Source organism: Lepidochelys olivacea, assembly GCF_965140295.1.
Source record: "Lepidochelys olivacea isolate rLepOli2 genome assembly, chromosome: 25".
Taxonomy (NCBI): Eukaryota; Metazoa; Chordata; order Testudines; family Cheloniidae; genus Lepidochelys; species Lepidochelys olivacea.
In genome coordinates this window covers 13,845,121-13,859,535 of record NC_140435.1, presented here as the reverse complement: position 1 = coordinate 13,859,535, position 14,415 = coordinate 13,845,121, and the positions used below count along the sequence as shown (strand labels likewise).

At 59.2% G+C, this 14,415-nt stretch overlaps 1 protein-coding gene across 1 annotated transcript in view; it reads right to left on the bottom strand.

Annotated features, from left to right (window-relative positions):
• Window positions 1-2,523: 2,523 nt before the first annotated feature.
• HCN2 (hyperpolarization activated cyclic nucleotide gated potassium and sodium channel 2) overlaps window positions 2,524-14,415 on the bottom strand; it is a gene marked incomplete at its 5' end in the record, with an annotated part of 42,062 nt that continues 30,170 nt past the window's right edge. Inside the window, 5 exons of the mRNA XM_084614824.1 lie at window positions 2,524-4,083; window positions 5,648-5,812; window positions 6,212-6,452; window positions 6,667-6,813; window positions 13,589-13,807. Of these exons, the coding sequence (XP_084470950.1) occupies window positions 3,182-4,083; window positions 5,648-5,812; window positions 6,212-6,452; window positions 6,667-6,813; window positions 13,589-13,807 (1,674 nt within the window). The 3' untranslated portion in view covers window positions 2,524-3,181. The remainder of the gene's footprint in view (window positions 4,084-5,647; window positions 5,813-6,211; window positions 6,453-6,666; window positions 6,814-13,588; window positions 13,808-14,415) is intronic.

Below are 14,415 nucleotides of genomic sequence, written 5' to 3'. Positions count from 1 at the left end.
GCTGAGCTGGCTTTGGCAGTCTGGCCCCTACCTCAGCGGTGCAGTTTAGAACAACACCAGGGGGGCAGAACACGTTTAGGGTCCCTCGTAGCAGGGGAGCGGGTGGGGCAAGGCCTGGTGCCTGCTCTGGTGGGAGTCAGATATAGGCTGATTTATCACACACCTCTCTGAGTGGCACCTTGAGTTAGTTCTGCCTCCCCTAGGGAGGCCAGCCTTGAGAAACGGGGGCAGGGGGGCCTGGAAAGCAGCAGTCCTGATGCCTCCCAGGGTGGGAAATCAGTGAGCATGAGATCTTCCCCCTACCAGCTGTGGCAGCTGAATTCCAGCCCTGTACATGGAGGGAGGGAGAGACACCCCCCTACACACACATGCCCAGAGCTAATTCCTCCTTCCTCCCCCCGCCCAAGCCCTCAACCAGCTTCTGCTCCCCCGCAACAACCCCTACCTTCCAGATGCGGACAATGCGGCGCCTCCCCACACATGCAGACGCACACGGGACGAAAGACGCACACAGCATGCCCAATGGCAAGAGACAGAGTGCTAAACACTGTGAGGCAGCTGGAAGGGTAGGGGCAGGAGCCCCTGCTGAATTGCATCTGGTCCTGCCAAGATGTGGTAACCCGCCCAGCCATACACGCCCTGCACTTCAGCTACAGAGATGGGCCCAAGCTGCTAAATTCAGACCCAAGCCCTCCCAAGTTGGGTGTTTGGCTGTGGAGGGAAAGGGGGGGGTCTTTTGACCCTGCCTCTAATGCTGTCCCCTTGGCTGGTGTAGCCCCCAGATCGAGGGGCTGATGGGAAGTGGGGGCCCACTGCCAACCCACTCTGGATTCATCATTAACCAAGCCCTAGCCCCAATTCCCCCACCCCTCATTTCCTTTCTTATTAAGCTAACGGGCATTTTGCTCCCCCCAGCACGACAGAAGCTCGCTCGGGAATTTGCTTTTGTAGGACAAAGCAGGAGCTGCCAGTGAAAGAGGCTTTGCCCTGAACACCCTGCACCCCACACACAACCCCAGCAGCCTGCAGGCCAGGGGCCAGGCTAGGGGCCGAGTAGGATTTGTGTCCTGTGGCCTGGCACAATTATTGCCGTGATGAGGGTGGCAGGAGGGAATGGACGATGCTCACCGGGCCCGGTGCTTTCCGTTTCAATATTGCACTTGAAAAACAAACAGCCGCCCAGGTTGCAAAGTGCCGATGTCAAGAGGGGGCAGCCACCCACGGAGAGGGTGCCCAGCCACCTCCTGGAGCCTGCCTGCCCTCTCTGCTCTGCCAGGAGTTCCCAAAGCCAACCCTCTCCTCTTAGCATCCCCGACCCTCTCATGCCCAGGTCTCACTTACCTTCAGTGTCACGGAGCAGCCTCTCGTAGAGGCTGGTATGTGAATTGATCGTACTGCAGAGACAGCAGGGAAGGGATCCAGATGCAGATCCTGCAAGGGGCTGAGCACACGACTCTCCCGCCACTGCAGTGCCAGAACCACAGAGGGGGCACATGGGGCCCACCGATATAGAGAGATCAGAGCAAGTTTGCCCTAGGACCCTCCCATGGGAGAGGGGGTGTTAATCAGTGCCCAAGTGGGCTGGCTCCAGGCCTTCAACTGTTTTCAGTGTGCGTCCTGTTGTCTGCAGGAGCCAGCTGAGATGCAGGTGCCAGGCAGCCGTGCCCTGGGAAGGTGAGGAGACGGGACAGCAGAGCGCAGGGATGCCAATGGATAATAATACTTTGCCCATCTCTGTTGCAAGGCTCGCAAAGCACTTTAGTTCCCAACCCCTCGTGCGGTCACGTAGGTAAGTATTATTATCCCCATTTTACAGATGGGGAAAACCGAGGCACAGAGAGGTGAGGCGACTTGCCCAAAGCCACACAGTGAGTCGGTCCAGAGCCAGGGACTAGACCACCCAGTCCCTCGCTCTGCCCTTTAAACTATGTGGGGGGAGGATGGGAGAAGAAGGGGAAAAGGGGTGGGTGTTGAGCAGCTTGACATTGATTTTTCTATTAAAAACATAGAAAACATTCAGCGAGCGAGATGTGACCTGGGGCCTCCTGGCTGGGTGGCCCCTTCCTAGGCCCCCGGGCCAGGCAGCAGAGGCTGGAAGCCGCTCCTTGGAACAGAGCGAGGGAGGTGTAAGCAAAGGCATGAGGGAGCCTGATGGGACCCTGGGGGGTGGGCAGGGGGAAGACCCAGGCTGGGAGTGGGGCTAGGGATTGCACTAGTCCCTGGGGAAGGAGATCCCCTCCTCCCTGCCTCTGACGCCAAGGGGGTGGGGATGAGGCGAGGCGCTGTGGAGGGAGCAGAGAGGGGCCAGGGCATGAGGCAGGGGCGATAGGATGAGGTGTGGGGGGGTGGCGAGGCAGAGGCGTCCAGCCCCAAAGGCTAGTCCAGCAAGGGCAGAGGAAGTGGCAGCCCCAGGACGCGCCTGTCCTCACGGGCCTTTGCAGACAGAACCACACGGCCACGGTGCCCGTCCCCTTCCAAATCCTCCCCCCCCCCCACGCCCCGGCATCCCCGCGTGCGGCACAAGGGACGGGCTCAGGCTCACGTTGGACACAGGCTGGTGCCAGGAGGCAGAACACATTGGGTGGGGAACTTGGCGGGGCCTGGCAGGGCACAGCCCCCTCCGGCTACTCCTCCCTATCCCGCCAGGCCCTGGGGTGTGTGTGTGTGTGTGTATATATATATAATATACAGATTTCATAATCAAGAGATTAACTAGTTATGGCTTCTATGGTGCAGTCAGTGGATTCGGATGGACGATGCTCTTCACACGGGCAGTGGCAGCGAGCAATGGGTCTGGACTTTGGTCATAGACGATTCATCGGGGCGTGTGGGAGGCTCGATGGGACCTCCCCCGGCCCAGGGAAGGGCAGGGGGCCTCTGCCCACGCCTCTCCGGGCACAGCGTGTGGTAGCGATGCCCGGCTGCTGTGCTCTGTACAGAAGGGGGGGCAGGCCCCCGCTGGATCAGAGGCCCCGGCTGCAGGTTTCGAGTCAGGGGGTGGCAAACCCCACGGTTGGCTCATTAACCCTTTGATTTCCACTCCCCTAGGGAGTGAGCCAGGGCGGGGCCTTCGCCAGTTGGAAACAAGCAGGCGGGAGCGTGGAGACAGGGTGGAGATTGCAGCTGCTTGGCAGCCCCACCGTTACCCTGCTACCCGGGATGAGCGGGCCTGGAGCAAAGGTCACAAGTTGGAAGAGAGCCTGGATTTGGCCGGGTCCGAGTCGGGGGCACTGACCACCGAATCCTTCCGGGCGCCACTCGAGTCCTGCTGGCTGCCGGCTGCCCCCGCGTAGACAGAGCCCGTGGACATCTGGTGGGATAGGGCCACGCGGGGCGGCACCGCCCCTCTGAGCCCGGCCTGGGGGCCCGAGCCAGGGGAGGCCGAAGCCTGGACCCCGGCCACAGAGGTGCTGGACTCGTGGGCCGAGGGCGGAGGGCTCTGGGTCATGGTCTGCGAGACCCCGTGAGGCAGGGAGGGCTGCGAGGCTGACAACGGCCTCGACTCCTCGCTCAGGCTGCTTGTGTGCAGGGCCTGCGTGCTTTTGTGGACGGCCAGCCGCTGGGGAGAGCCAGGAGCCGTCTGCTGAGTCAGGGAGAGCTGGGAGCCCGACTGACCCGGGGCGGCGTACGGGAACGTCCGGCTGGCCCGGGGGCTTTGGGTCGGAGGGCTGGACACCACCGAGGCGAAGGGGCCGGTGGAGGGGGGCCGGGGGGGCGGCTGCTGCTGCGGCGACAGCTTCTGCTGGAGCAGCACCGGGGAGATGGAGAAGGGGCCGGGGACGCCCTGGGCAAACTGCAGGCGCCGCATCATCCTGGGCGAACCGAGGGCCACGGAGCTCACCAGGGGGCTGGCCATCTGGGGGCAGAAGCTCATGGCGACAGCCTGCTGCAGGGAGGCAATGGCCGAGGTCACCTGGGGCTGGGCGGGCGTGTAGATGGCCGTGCGGTGCTGCAGCTCTGCCTGCTGCACCATCTCCCGGTCGTACTTGACGATCTCCTGGATGATCTCGTTCTCCTGGTTGTTGAAGACCCCGGAGTTCAGGTCGTGCTGGACCTTGTGCAGCAGGATGGAGTTCTTCTTCCCTGCGGGGTGGGGAAGGGGAAAAAGGGGCGGGGGGGTTAGTCACATCCCCATCATTGTCCTCCTGCACGCGGTCCCCGCAGCCCGGCCCTTTATCCCGCCCTGACCCCTCTCCATGCGTCGCTCGCATTGCCACAGCCAGCGTCACAGGGCAGCCACGTGCCTCCCTGTGTCCGGACCTTCTCCGCCCCGCGACGGGTTTGATGGCTGTAGCTGGGTAACGTTAACGGCTCCCCAGCCACGGCAGACGCCGCAGTCCTGGCACCCTACGTGGCACGATATTTTTCAGACAGTTTATTCGATGAAAAGTGCCGTTCGGGTTGACCCCAAACTGGTCGCGAATTTGCTGTGAATCGTTCGGCCGATGACAAAAAGGGAGGAGCGGGGAGGGTGCGGGTGCTTCACCGCCCCCTGCGATACCCTTTAGCCCAAGGGTCAGGGAACCCATCAGGGATGTGCGAGAGCCAGGATCAAATCCCAGCTCTGGGCACAGACCTAAAATGAACCTTTTCGAAGGACCGAAACGTCTGGAAAATGTTAGAACTGTCACTGAACAAAAGAATCATCATGTACCCAGCTCTGGCCTATACGTGCTTGGCTCGTCCTCCCTGGGCGGTCCAGGGCTGGTCCTTACAGCCTAGGTTTTAAACGCCCCAGTGACCATAAATCAGCCTTCACTGACAGCCCCTCTCGCAGCCTTTGGCTGCCTCGCTAGCTGATCGGGACGCAGCCCCCAGCAAAGGGAAAATTCCCCCGGCTGCAGGGAAGGGGCATGGGGGAGTCTCGGCGAGCCAGGACTCCCCTGGGAAGGGTGGGACAGAGAGGAATGGGGCAGGAGGTGAGATTGAAGAGGGATTTGGGGGAGCAAAAAGGAAACTGATGAGCAGGTGTGCACGGCTCCTTAGTCCTCGGGCACCCAGGGCTGTCAATGCCCAGGCTGCCAGCTCTGCAGGACGCCCCTGGGGATCCAAAGAGGGGAAGGAGGCAGGAAACCGGAGGCAGGCAGAGGAGGCTCTCCAAGCCCAGCCTCTGCGAGGAGGGAGCTAATCTAACTGGCTGTTCCCAGCAGGATTTGTGGGGCAATTTTAAAGAGGGAACAAGGCCCTGAGGTCCAACGCCCGACTGAGATCCAGAGAGGTAGCCACCCCTCCCCTGACCTGGGGAGAGAACCCGACACAGATAGCTAGGACTGCAGCCCGCACGCCAGCTCATACCCACGCTCTCCCTATTAATGTCTTGTGTCCTCTATCCACCCCCAACGCCTCCCCTTGTCTTTGCTATCACTGCTTCTTCCCACTTCAACTGCTCCCTGGGACATTCTGGTTCCAGGGCAGCCAAACTTCTGCAGAGCTCCTGGAACTCAGCTCCAGAGCAGCAATTGGGCCTCAGGAGTCAGGCCAGAGGCTGTCCCCCAGGTGGGCCCCCTTTCCATCGGAGGCCTGAGCCCAGGAGTTTTTGCACGGGGCCTGGGCAAGCCAGCGTGAGAGGGGATGGGCTCCAGGAGTGTCTCCCCCGCATCGTGTCCCCAGCTCGTGGATCGGACCAGCATCCCTGCCCCCCCGGTACCTATGCGGTCAAGGCGGTCGATGGCGACGGTCTCGAAGGCCCGTCTCATCATGGGGTGCTCCTCCAGCACCTCGTTGAAGTTATCCACCGAGAGTGAGTAGAGGCGGCAGTAGGTGTCGGCCCGGACGCTGGCCGTGCGGCGGCCCCTCGTCAGCAAACAGATTTCTGGCGGGGGGGGGGTGAGAGGGGGACCAGGACGTTACCATAAAACTGTGCCCGCCATCAGGAGACGTCACACGCTAACACAGCCAGCCTCGCAACCCTCCTGGGAGACACAGGGAGCAGGCGCAGAGAAGGAGCGACCTGGCCAAGTCTGTGGCCCAGCCAAGAATAGAAGCCAGGAGTTCTGGCTCCTGGTCACAGCTTTAAACACTAGCCCACGGCCCCCTCCCGTGGGAACCAAGCGCTGTCCTAGTGGGGCTTGCACAGAAGGCCGCTCCCACTTACCAGGGACGCAGCATCCAGCCTGGCGAATGGCAGTGCCGGCCCGACGCTTGCCATCCCCCCGCAGCAGTGTCCGCGGAATAAGGCCATCGAGCACGGGGGCCTCCCGCGGGCACTCACCTCCGAAGTAGGAGCCGTCCGAGAGCTTCATCTCCTTGTTGCCCTTGGTGAGGACACTCACCACGCCGTGCTGGATGAAGTACATCTTCTTGCCGATGGTGCCTTCGCGGATGATGTAGTCACCCGGCTGGAAGACCTCGAACTTCAGCTTGGTGAGCATGGCCGTGACGAAGTTGGGGTCCGCGTTGGCAAAGAGGGGCATGGAGGCCACCAGCTTCCGGCAATTGAAGTTCACAATCTCCTATGGGGGATGTGGCGGGGAAGGGGGTGAGTGGGAGGAAGAGACGGACCCAGGTACCGAAAACAAAGGCAGGAGGTGGGGAGAAGGGGGACCCTCGTTTCCCTCGGGCTCCTCCCCCCAGCCTGGCTCTTGGGGTACGGCAGCCCCCGCCTCGCTCTAGGGATGACACCTGCACCCCGGGGGCCTCCTCCAGCCCCCAGAGAGGGCTCCTCACCTCCCGCAGGGGCTCGTTGAGCTCGCCCAGGATGCTGTCCTCGTCGAACATCTTGCCCTGGTATCGGTGTTCGTAGTAGTCGTGGATCTTCTGCCGGAAGTCGGCGGGCAGCTTATGGAAGGACATGTACTGCTCCACTTGCTTGTACTGCCGGGGGGAGAAAACCAATCGCAGGCGTTGGGTGCGGCCGCGGGCAGAGAGCCCAAACGTCCCGCACCCCAGCGTTTGGTTCCGGGTCAGCCCATCCCAGAGAGCGGGGCTACAGCAGGATGTCCCAGCAGCCTGGAGGTGTCTGGAGATGGGGCTCGGGGTCAGGGCCTCTCAGTTATTCAGACAGTGTGGGTGGGAGCTCTGTCATCTGGGGCCTTTAGCAGAGGTTGGTGCAATCTCAGATCCCGCCCATCCTGCAAACCCAGGGGCAGCAAAGGCCGGTTCCTACCTGCCCCCGCATCACCCATGGGCACCAAACCACTGGCACCCGGGGAGCTGTGTGTGTGCTGCTGGGTGCTCTTGGGGCCCTGGTCCCTTTGCTGTCAGCTCCAGCCCCGAGCCCTGTCCCAACAGCTACGCTCAGAGACACCCCCCTCCCCCCGAGAGAGCCACAAGCAGAGCCACTCGTCTTTGCCCATCCACGCTCGCTCCCGGCCAGTGCGGGGCTCCTGCTCCTAGGACTCCAGCCAGCCGTTGGCAGGTCTCTCTGCTCGCCTGACACTCTCCATGGCTGTCTGGCTCCTCCACCCCTGCACGGCCTGTCAAAGTCCCCAGCACATGAGTTCCCAGCCTAGTGGTGGGGGGAAATTGCTGCTTTTCACCAGCTCACCTTCATCAGAGACACAGCGACAGCACCCGGCTCCCACCTGAGCCCACCCCCCCACCTTCCTTTCTAATGAGCAGCATGGAAGGGGATCATAGATAGCTGGACAGCTACAGATGCAGGAAAGTGAGGTGCGGGCAGCTGAGGAAGGGAAAGGCCAGAGGGGGGGAGAGGGGGCAGAGTTGGAATCCGCTCAGAGAATCAAGGGGTCTTGATGGAGGCTGATGTGCTCAATCAGCAGGTCGTTCTAGCTCAGCGAGATGTTTTACATCTAGAGCAGCAGGTGGTTCTAGGTCAGGAAGTTGGTTCTGGGGGTTCCAGCTGGGTAAAGGCTCTGATCAGCGCTTCATTTGTAACCAAAGAGGTGCCAGGGCTCAAGCAATTTTTTTTACTTTCACAAGCTATGCGGCAAACAGAGGCGCCGGGGGCTCTGACCTGCCCGGCCCGGAGGCTCTGACCTGCCCGGCCTGGAGGCGCCGGGGGCTCTGACCTGCCCGGCCCGGAGGCTCTGACCTGCCCAGCCCGGAGGCGCCGGGGGCTCTGACCTGCCCGGCCCGGGGGCTCTGACCTGCCCGGCCTGGAGGAGCTCAGCCCTGGCAAGCTCTAGCCCAAATTAAGCCTGGGCTGTGATAAAGCAGGAGTTCTCAGCTGCCGTGTGCTAATTTCTTTGACTTTCCAACCTCAGCACCAGAGATGGGGTCACTTTCAGCAAGAATCTGACTGTTTGCCCAACCCCAGGGTCCCAGTGAACTGGGAATACAAGGCCTGAACTCCCCCCCCCAGCCATTTCTGAACCTCTCCCCCCAGGCTTTTGGGGGATTGAATCCCAACTTGAAGCTGCACCCCAATCTCTCAGCTTGGCCCCTCTTTCTTCTGTGGGCTGGCACCGTGACCCCCATTGTACCGATGGGGGAAATGGAGAAACAGAGAGCCCCAAGGTTAGACAGCGAGTCAGCAACCCAGGCGTCCGGCCTCCTGCTGGTAAGGAGGCGGGAGAATACGGGGGGGGAGGAAGGTGGATGGATGTGGGGAGTGGGAGATGGGGCAAGAGCTTGGGGAGTGCAAGGGAGCATGGGGGGGAGTTGGGGGGTGATAGGAGGAGTTTGTATCCACAGCTGAGCTGTCGCCATCCCACGCTGCAGTTCTCTATAACTGCTGCCCATGAATTCGCTCCCCTCCCTGCCACGCTCCGGCCAGGCCCCTTGGCTGCTGCCTGGCGCTTGGCACAGAGCAGCTGCCTGGGCAGCCTCACTCCATTGCAGCAATTTGCCAGTGTCACTTTCTCAGCTCCGGGGGTGCAGTGGGGAGGTCCCCTTGCAGGGAAGAGCCGAGAGCAGCCACCCGGGCCTGGCTGCTCCGCGACACACCAGCCTTGCATCCCGCTCCCTTTGGCAGCTGCTCCAATCTCTAGCAGCCCCGGGAGCCCCGTCTCTCCCTACAGGAGAAACCCATGCAGCGAGGGAGCTTGGTCCCTGGTTCTGGGATGGATGGAGGCAATAGGATGGAGTGAGCTGGAAACACCCTCTGGCAGAGGGACAATCATGGGGGCCAGGGAAGCTCTCCCGACCAGGGTCCCAATTGGCGCTGGCAGGGCACGGCTGCCAGGTAGCGCCCCCCACGCTGCCCCTCCCCGTAGCTAGTGCTCAGTGGTTCTGTCCTTACTGCAGAATCATAGAATCATAGAATATTAGGGTTGGAAGGGACCCCAGAAGGTCATCTAGTCCAACCCCCTGCTCGAAGCAGGACCAATTCCCAGTTAAACCATCCCAGCCAGGGCTTTGTCAAGCCTGACCTTAAAAACCTCTAAGGAAGGAGATTCTACCACCTCCCTAGGCAACGCATTCCAGTGTTTCACCACCCTCTTAGTGAAAAAGTTTTTCCTAATATCCAATCTAAACCTCCCCCACTGCAACTTGAGACCATTACTCCTCGTTCTGTCATCTGCTACCATTGAGAACAGTCTAGAGCCATCCTCTTTGGAACCCCCTTTCAGGTAGTTGAAAGCAGCTATCAAATCCCCCCTCATTCTTCTCTTCTGCAGGCTAAACAATCCCAGCTCCCTCAGCCTCTCCTCATAACTCATGTGTTCCAGACCCCTAATCATTTTTGTTGCCCTTCGCTGGACTCTCTCCAATTTATCCACATCCTTCTTGAAGTGTGGGGCCCAAAACTGGACACAGTACTCCAGATGAGGCCTCACCAATGTCGAATAGAGGGGAATGATCACGTCCCTCGATCTGCTGGCTATGCCCCTACTTATACATCCCAAAATGCCATTGGCCTTCTTGGCAACAAGGGCACATTGCTGACTCATATCCAGCTTCTCGTCCACTGTCACCCCTAGGTCCTTTTCCGCAGAACTGCTGCCTAGCCATTCGGTCCCTAGTCTGTAGCTGTGCATTGGGTTCTTCCGTCCTAAGTGCAGGACCCTGCACTTGTCCTTATTGAACCTCATCAGATTTCTTTTGGCCCAATCCTCCAATTTGTCTAGGTCCTTCTGTATCCTATCCCTCCCCTCCAGCGTATCTACCACTCCTCCCAGTTTAGTATCATCCGCAAATTTGCGGAGAGTGCAATCCACACCATACTCCAGATCATTTATGAAGATATTGAACAAAACCGGCCCCAGGACCGACCCCTGGGGCACTCCACTTGATACCGGCTGCCAACTAGACATGGAGCCATTGATCACTACCCGTTGAGCCCGACAATCTAGCCAGCTTTCTACCCACCTTATAGTGCATTCATCCAGCCCATACTTCCTTAACTTGCTGACAAGAAACGGTGACTTTTCACAAATGGAAAGATCTAAAGAATCCAGGAAAAGCCAAACCCCGCCCAGCTGGTGCCAGGAATCCAAAACTCCCCCTGCCAGCAAACCCACAGGCCCTGGCCTGGTTTCCACGCTGCGTCCTCCTGACCCGAGCAGTTCAAGCAGTTTGTGTTTTATGCCTGTGTTGAGCTGTAGCCTAGGAGGTACCAGCCCTGGAATCAGTGCAGTAACTGGGCTCTGCTGGGACACTGAGTTCCCCCATCCTGGGGGTACCCAAAACACCCCCCCTCTCCCAACTGCTCCTGCACTGAGCCGGCTGGCACAGCCCCTGTGGCCTGGCCTGGATGGCGTAGTTCAACCTGCCTAAGGATAATTCTGTACAACAACAGGACTGGTTTGATGCCACGTAATCCCATTGCCAGGGGGTCAGAGAGGAGGGGATGCCTGGAATGGAGCTGCAGGATGCAGGGATTCGACTCCCCGTCATCACTTTATACAAACAAAAGGCAGCATTATTAATGGTTAGAACGGAGGGGCTGAGAGTCAGGTCTCCTGGGTTCTCTTCCCAGCTCTGGGAGGGAGTGTGGACTACTGGTTAGAGTAGCGGGGGTTAGGAGCTGGAATTGTTGGGTTCCATTTCCAGCTGTGTAGAAGGACGTCGTTAGAGCAAAGGGACCCGGAGCAGCCACAGTTCCTGGGACCGGTTCTCAGCTGTTCTGGACCCACAGGAGGAGGACACGCAAACCTGGGGGGGTCCTGATGGTAGCGGTATGGGTGGCCGACAAGCCAAATTAAGCCTCTGACTTGCCTCCAGGTCACTCTGTGATACAGCTGGAAGGGAGCCCAGGAGTCCTAACTCCCAGGTCCCCATTTGAACCACCAGACCTCGCTCCCATCCCAGAGCAGGAAACAGAACCCAGGAGTCCTGACTCCCAGCCCCCCGGTTGACCCACCAGAGCACACTCCTTTCTGCATGGACACTGTGGGGAGGAAGGGGGAGGGGGACTATTTATTCAAAGAGCTGAGCTGTGCCCGCAGCCCCGAGCTGTGCCCGCGCCCCTGAGCAGCTGCCCGTCCACGTCGCTCTGATGGCAGAGCAAAGTCACCACCTCCTCCCCTCCTCCTGGCTCTGGCGCGCACCAAGGACATCCCAGCTTTGTCTCGGCATCTGTGAACAGCCCGGCTCGGTCCTGCACTGGGACTGCAAACGCCTCCGCATCGACCCATCCCCTCGGGGGCTGGAAAGGCATCCAAACCGAGCCATTGCCAGGGAGACGGGCACTGGGCCAGGGGCAGGAAGCTGGGTGCCCGAGGGGCCGGGAGGGAGAACGCAGTAGAAATGGGGGTGCGGAAGAGGCTCTCTCAGTGGGCCAGATCCTGGAGTCCTCACTAAGGAGCTCAGGATCTGGCCCCTTCTAAAGGACGCTCCGTCTGTGGTGTAAGGCTCATGGGGCACTCGCCATACAAATGCGGGCCCTCCCACCGAGGGAGGGGTCTGAGCCGTGAGCAGGGCGGTCCGTCTTCCTGAGCAATGCGGGGTGGGCAGGCTCCTCCAATGAGAATCCCCCCCCGCCACTCCAGGACCCAAGAAGCAGCTGCATCCCTGGCTGCTGGAGGAGCGACTGCCATGCGCGCCCAGCCCCACGGGAGCCCTCAGGATTCCAGGCCTGTCTTGACGAGCTCCCCAAATGCTCCCTGGGGAGGCCATGTTCCGGCAGCGCGGGCTCCCCCGGGACACCGGCTAATGAAGGGAAACGGCAATCTGGTGAGGATGTAAACTCCGGGGTTAGCAGCAGGATGATTAGTCACCTTGCGGCTCACAGACCTCCTGCCTCTCAGAACACAGCCAGGATGGGCCAGCCCCCTGCCCCACGACACAGCCGGAGCAAAGGGAGATGCAAGTTTTCAAAGCCAAGATCCGTCCCCAAGAATGCCACGCAGCCAAAATTCTCCTGCCTGAACCAGGGGCCATCTGCTGGCGTTTTCCTAAACCTTAGGCCCTGTTAATCCCCCTCTATAATGCCAGGCTGCCTTCAGCCCAGCACTCAGCCTGCATCCCCCCACCCCTGCAATACGACAGTGCAGCCCACAGACCCCGTGGTTGCCCTGGCTCATCTTGCGTGGCCCCGGCTTTGATCAGGATGCCCCACTGCACACTCGGATCTGAAGTCTTGAAGTCATCAATGGGTTATGCATGTGTTTTAAAGGTAACGGGAGATGCACCTACTCTGTGTTATTTAAAAGAGTTGCATCTGGTCAATTGCGCTCTTCCAACACGCCTCTTGGCTCCCTGTTCATATAAGGGCACTGGTTCCCCCTTAATATAACAGCTCAGTTCCTGCACTTGGGCTCATGATTCTGACGATGGCTGGGGCTTGTGTCTCCATGTGCAGGTCTGAATCCCCCTTGAGCTACTGATCCTATTGGAGACACTATTGCTGTCCATGGTCCTGGACTCAGTGCTATTAAGTGGAGATGACTTGAAAGTCTCCCTGTCCAAAGGTACCCTGTTCCACCTCAGAGAAGGATGTTGTCTAAGTGTCAAGAAAACCCTCGCTCAGCACATTCTCTGAAGACAAGGGTCGCTCCCTGGAACTCATTTACAGTGGACTTGAACAGAGTCAAAGTCTATCCACAGTGCAGTAGGACAAAGCCCCAGTTTGCTTCCAGGCACAGACTGCAGTTACAGCAATAAAATACATAATATCCTGTATCCCGAAACGGTCAACACATGACATCTAGCGATTCAGTTCGCCTCCCCATGCAATGCAGCCACCTCTGGGGTGAAACGGGGGAGCTGTTTGACAACTGCACTGAACATCAGCTTGGAAATGAGGAAAAAAAACCCGCACCCAGCTGAAATCTCAGAGGGGGAATTCAGGGGGCAGAAGGTAATCATCCAGGCAGGAATTCAGCCCAGGCACATGGGCTAACATCCCTGCTCTTTCAGAATTCCCAGGACCTGGGGATCAAGTGAGCAGGGCCTTGATGGGACATTCCATGGGTAGATAGTGCCCCCAGGGCGCAGCATCCCCCACTCCCCAACATGTGCTTTTGGGGCCAACACAGAACAACCTGGGCTCCCCTTGAAGACAGCTCAGGAGGTGCTCAGCAGCACTGCACAGGATCGGGCCCAGCAGAGCACCGGTTCTGTGATCACCATCGGAGGAGGACGTGGTTATCGCAGTACCCCCAACCAAAGCACCTGGGTCAGTCACCCTGCATCCCATTCCCCGCAGACCTGCACCATCTTCAGTGTGAAAAAATCTTCTAGGCTTCCCACTCAAACACAAGCCACAACCCGCCCCTCAGCGTGACACTCTGCTCTTCCTTACCTTTTCCTGGTACTGGCGCCGGGAGGAGTCCAGCGACTGGATGAGGGCGGTGGCGTGGCCGATGAACATGGCGTAGCAGGTAGCTCCGACGATCATGCTGAGCATGGTGAGCCAGATATCCGTCATGCTCTCGGGGGCCTGCTTCCCGTACCCGATGCACAGCATATGGCTCATTGACATGAACAGGGCAAAGGAGTACAGCTCACTCCACGAATTGTTCTGCAAAGACAACATCAGCAGCGACGAATAACTCCCGTCAGAGGCATCACTCAGCCTGCGCGTGCGCTCCTGTGTGGCTGTGGAAGGAGCTGCTCAGACCCAACTCTCCGCTTCCCGGAGACCAGCTGATAAAAGACAACTGCTCTCTCTCTCTGTGTGTGTAGTGAGCGAGTGAGAGATTGTGTGTGGAAGCGGCTGCTCAGATCTTCCTTGGGACCTGCTTTTAAAACACAACCACTCTGCTAGCGTCTTGCTGGGGCGCCGGGAGACATGATTTTGGACCCAGCATCAGGAAGAAATAAACACAAGGCGGTTGGAGGTGTCTTTCCGACGGTGCCCATAGAACATGCTGCCTCTCTACACTTTTTGCATAGTATCAATGGAAACAAGGCGCAATCAGTCCTGCCCTCCCCCGCCCCGGTTTAGTTATTTGGATGTTTTTACTGGTTTATGAAAACGCATGCATCCCCGAGCGCATTTTACAAAAATGAAAATATTATCCATAATTTATTAACGACCGTCAACAACGCTCAGGAGCAAACCTGAGCTTTTGGGAAATGACTCTTCAGCCTAGAATAGCACAAGTCCACGTCATCAGCCAAAGGCTT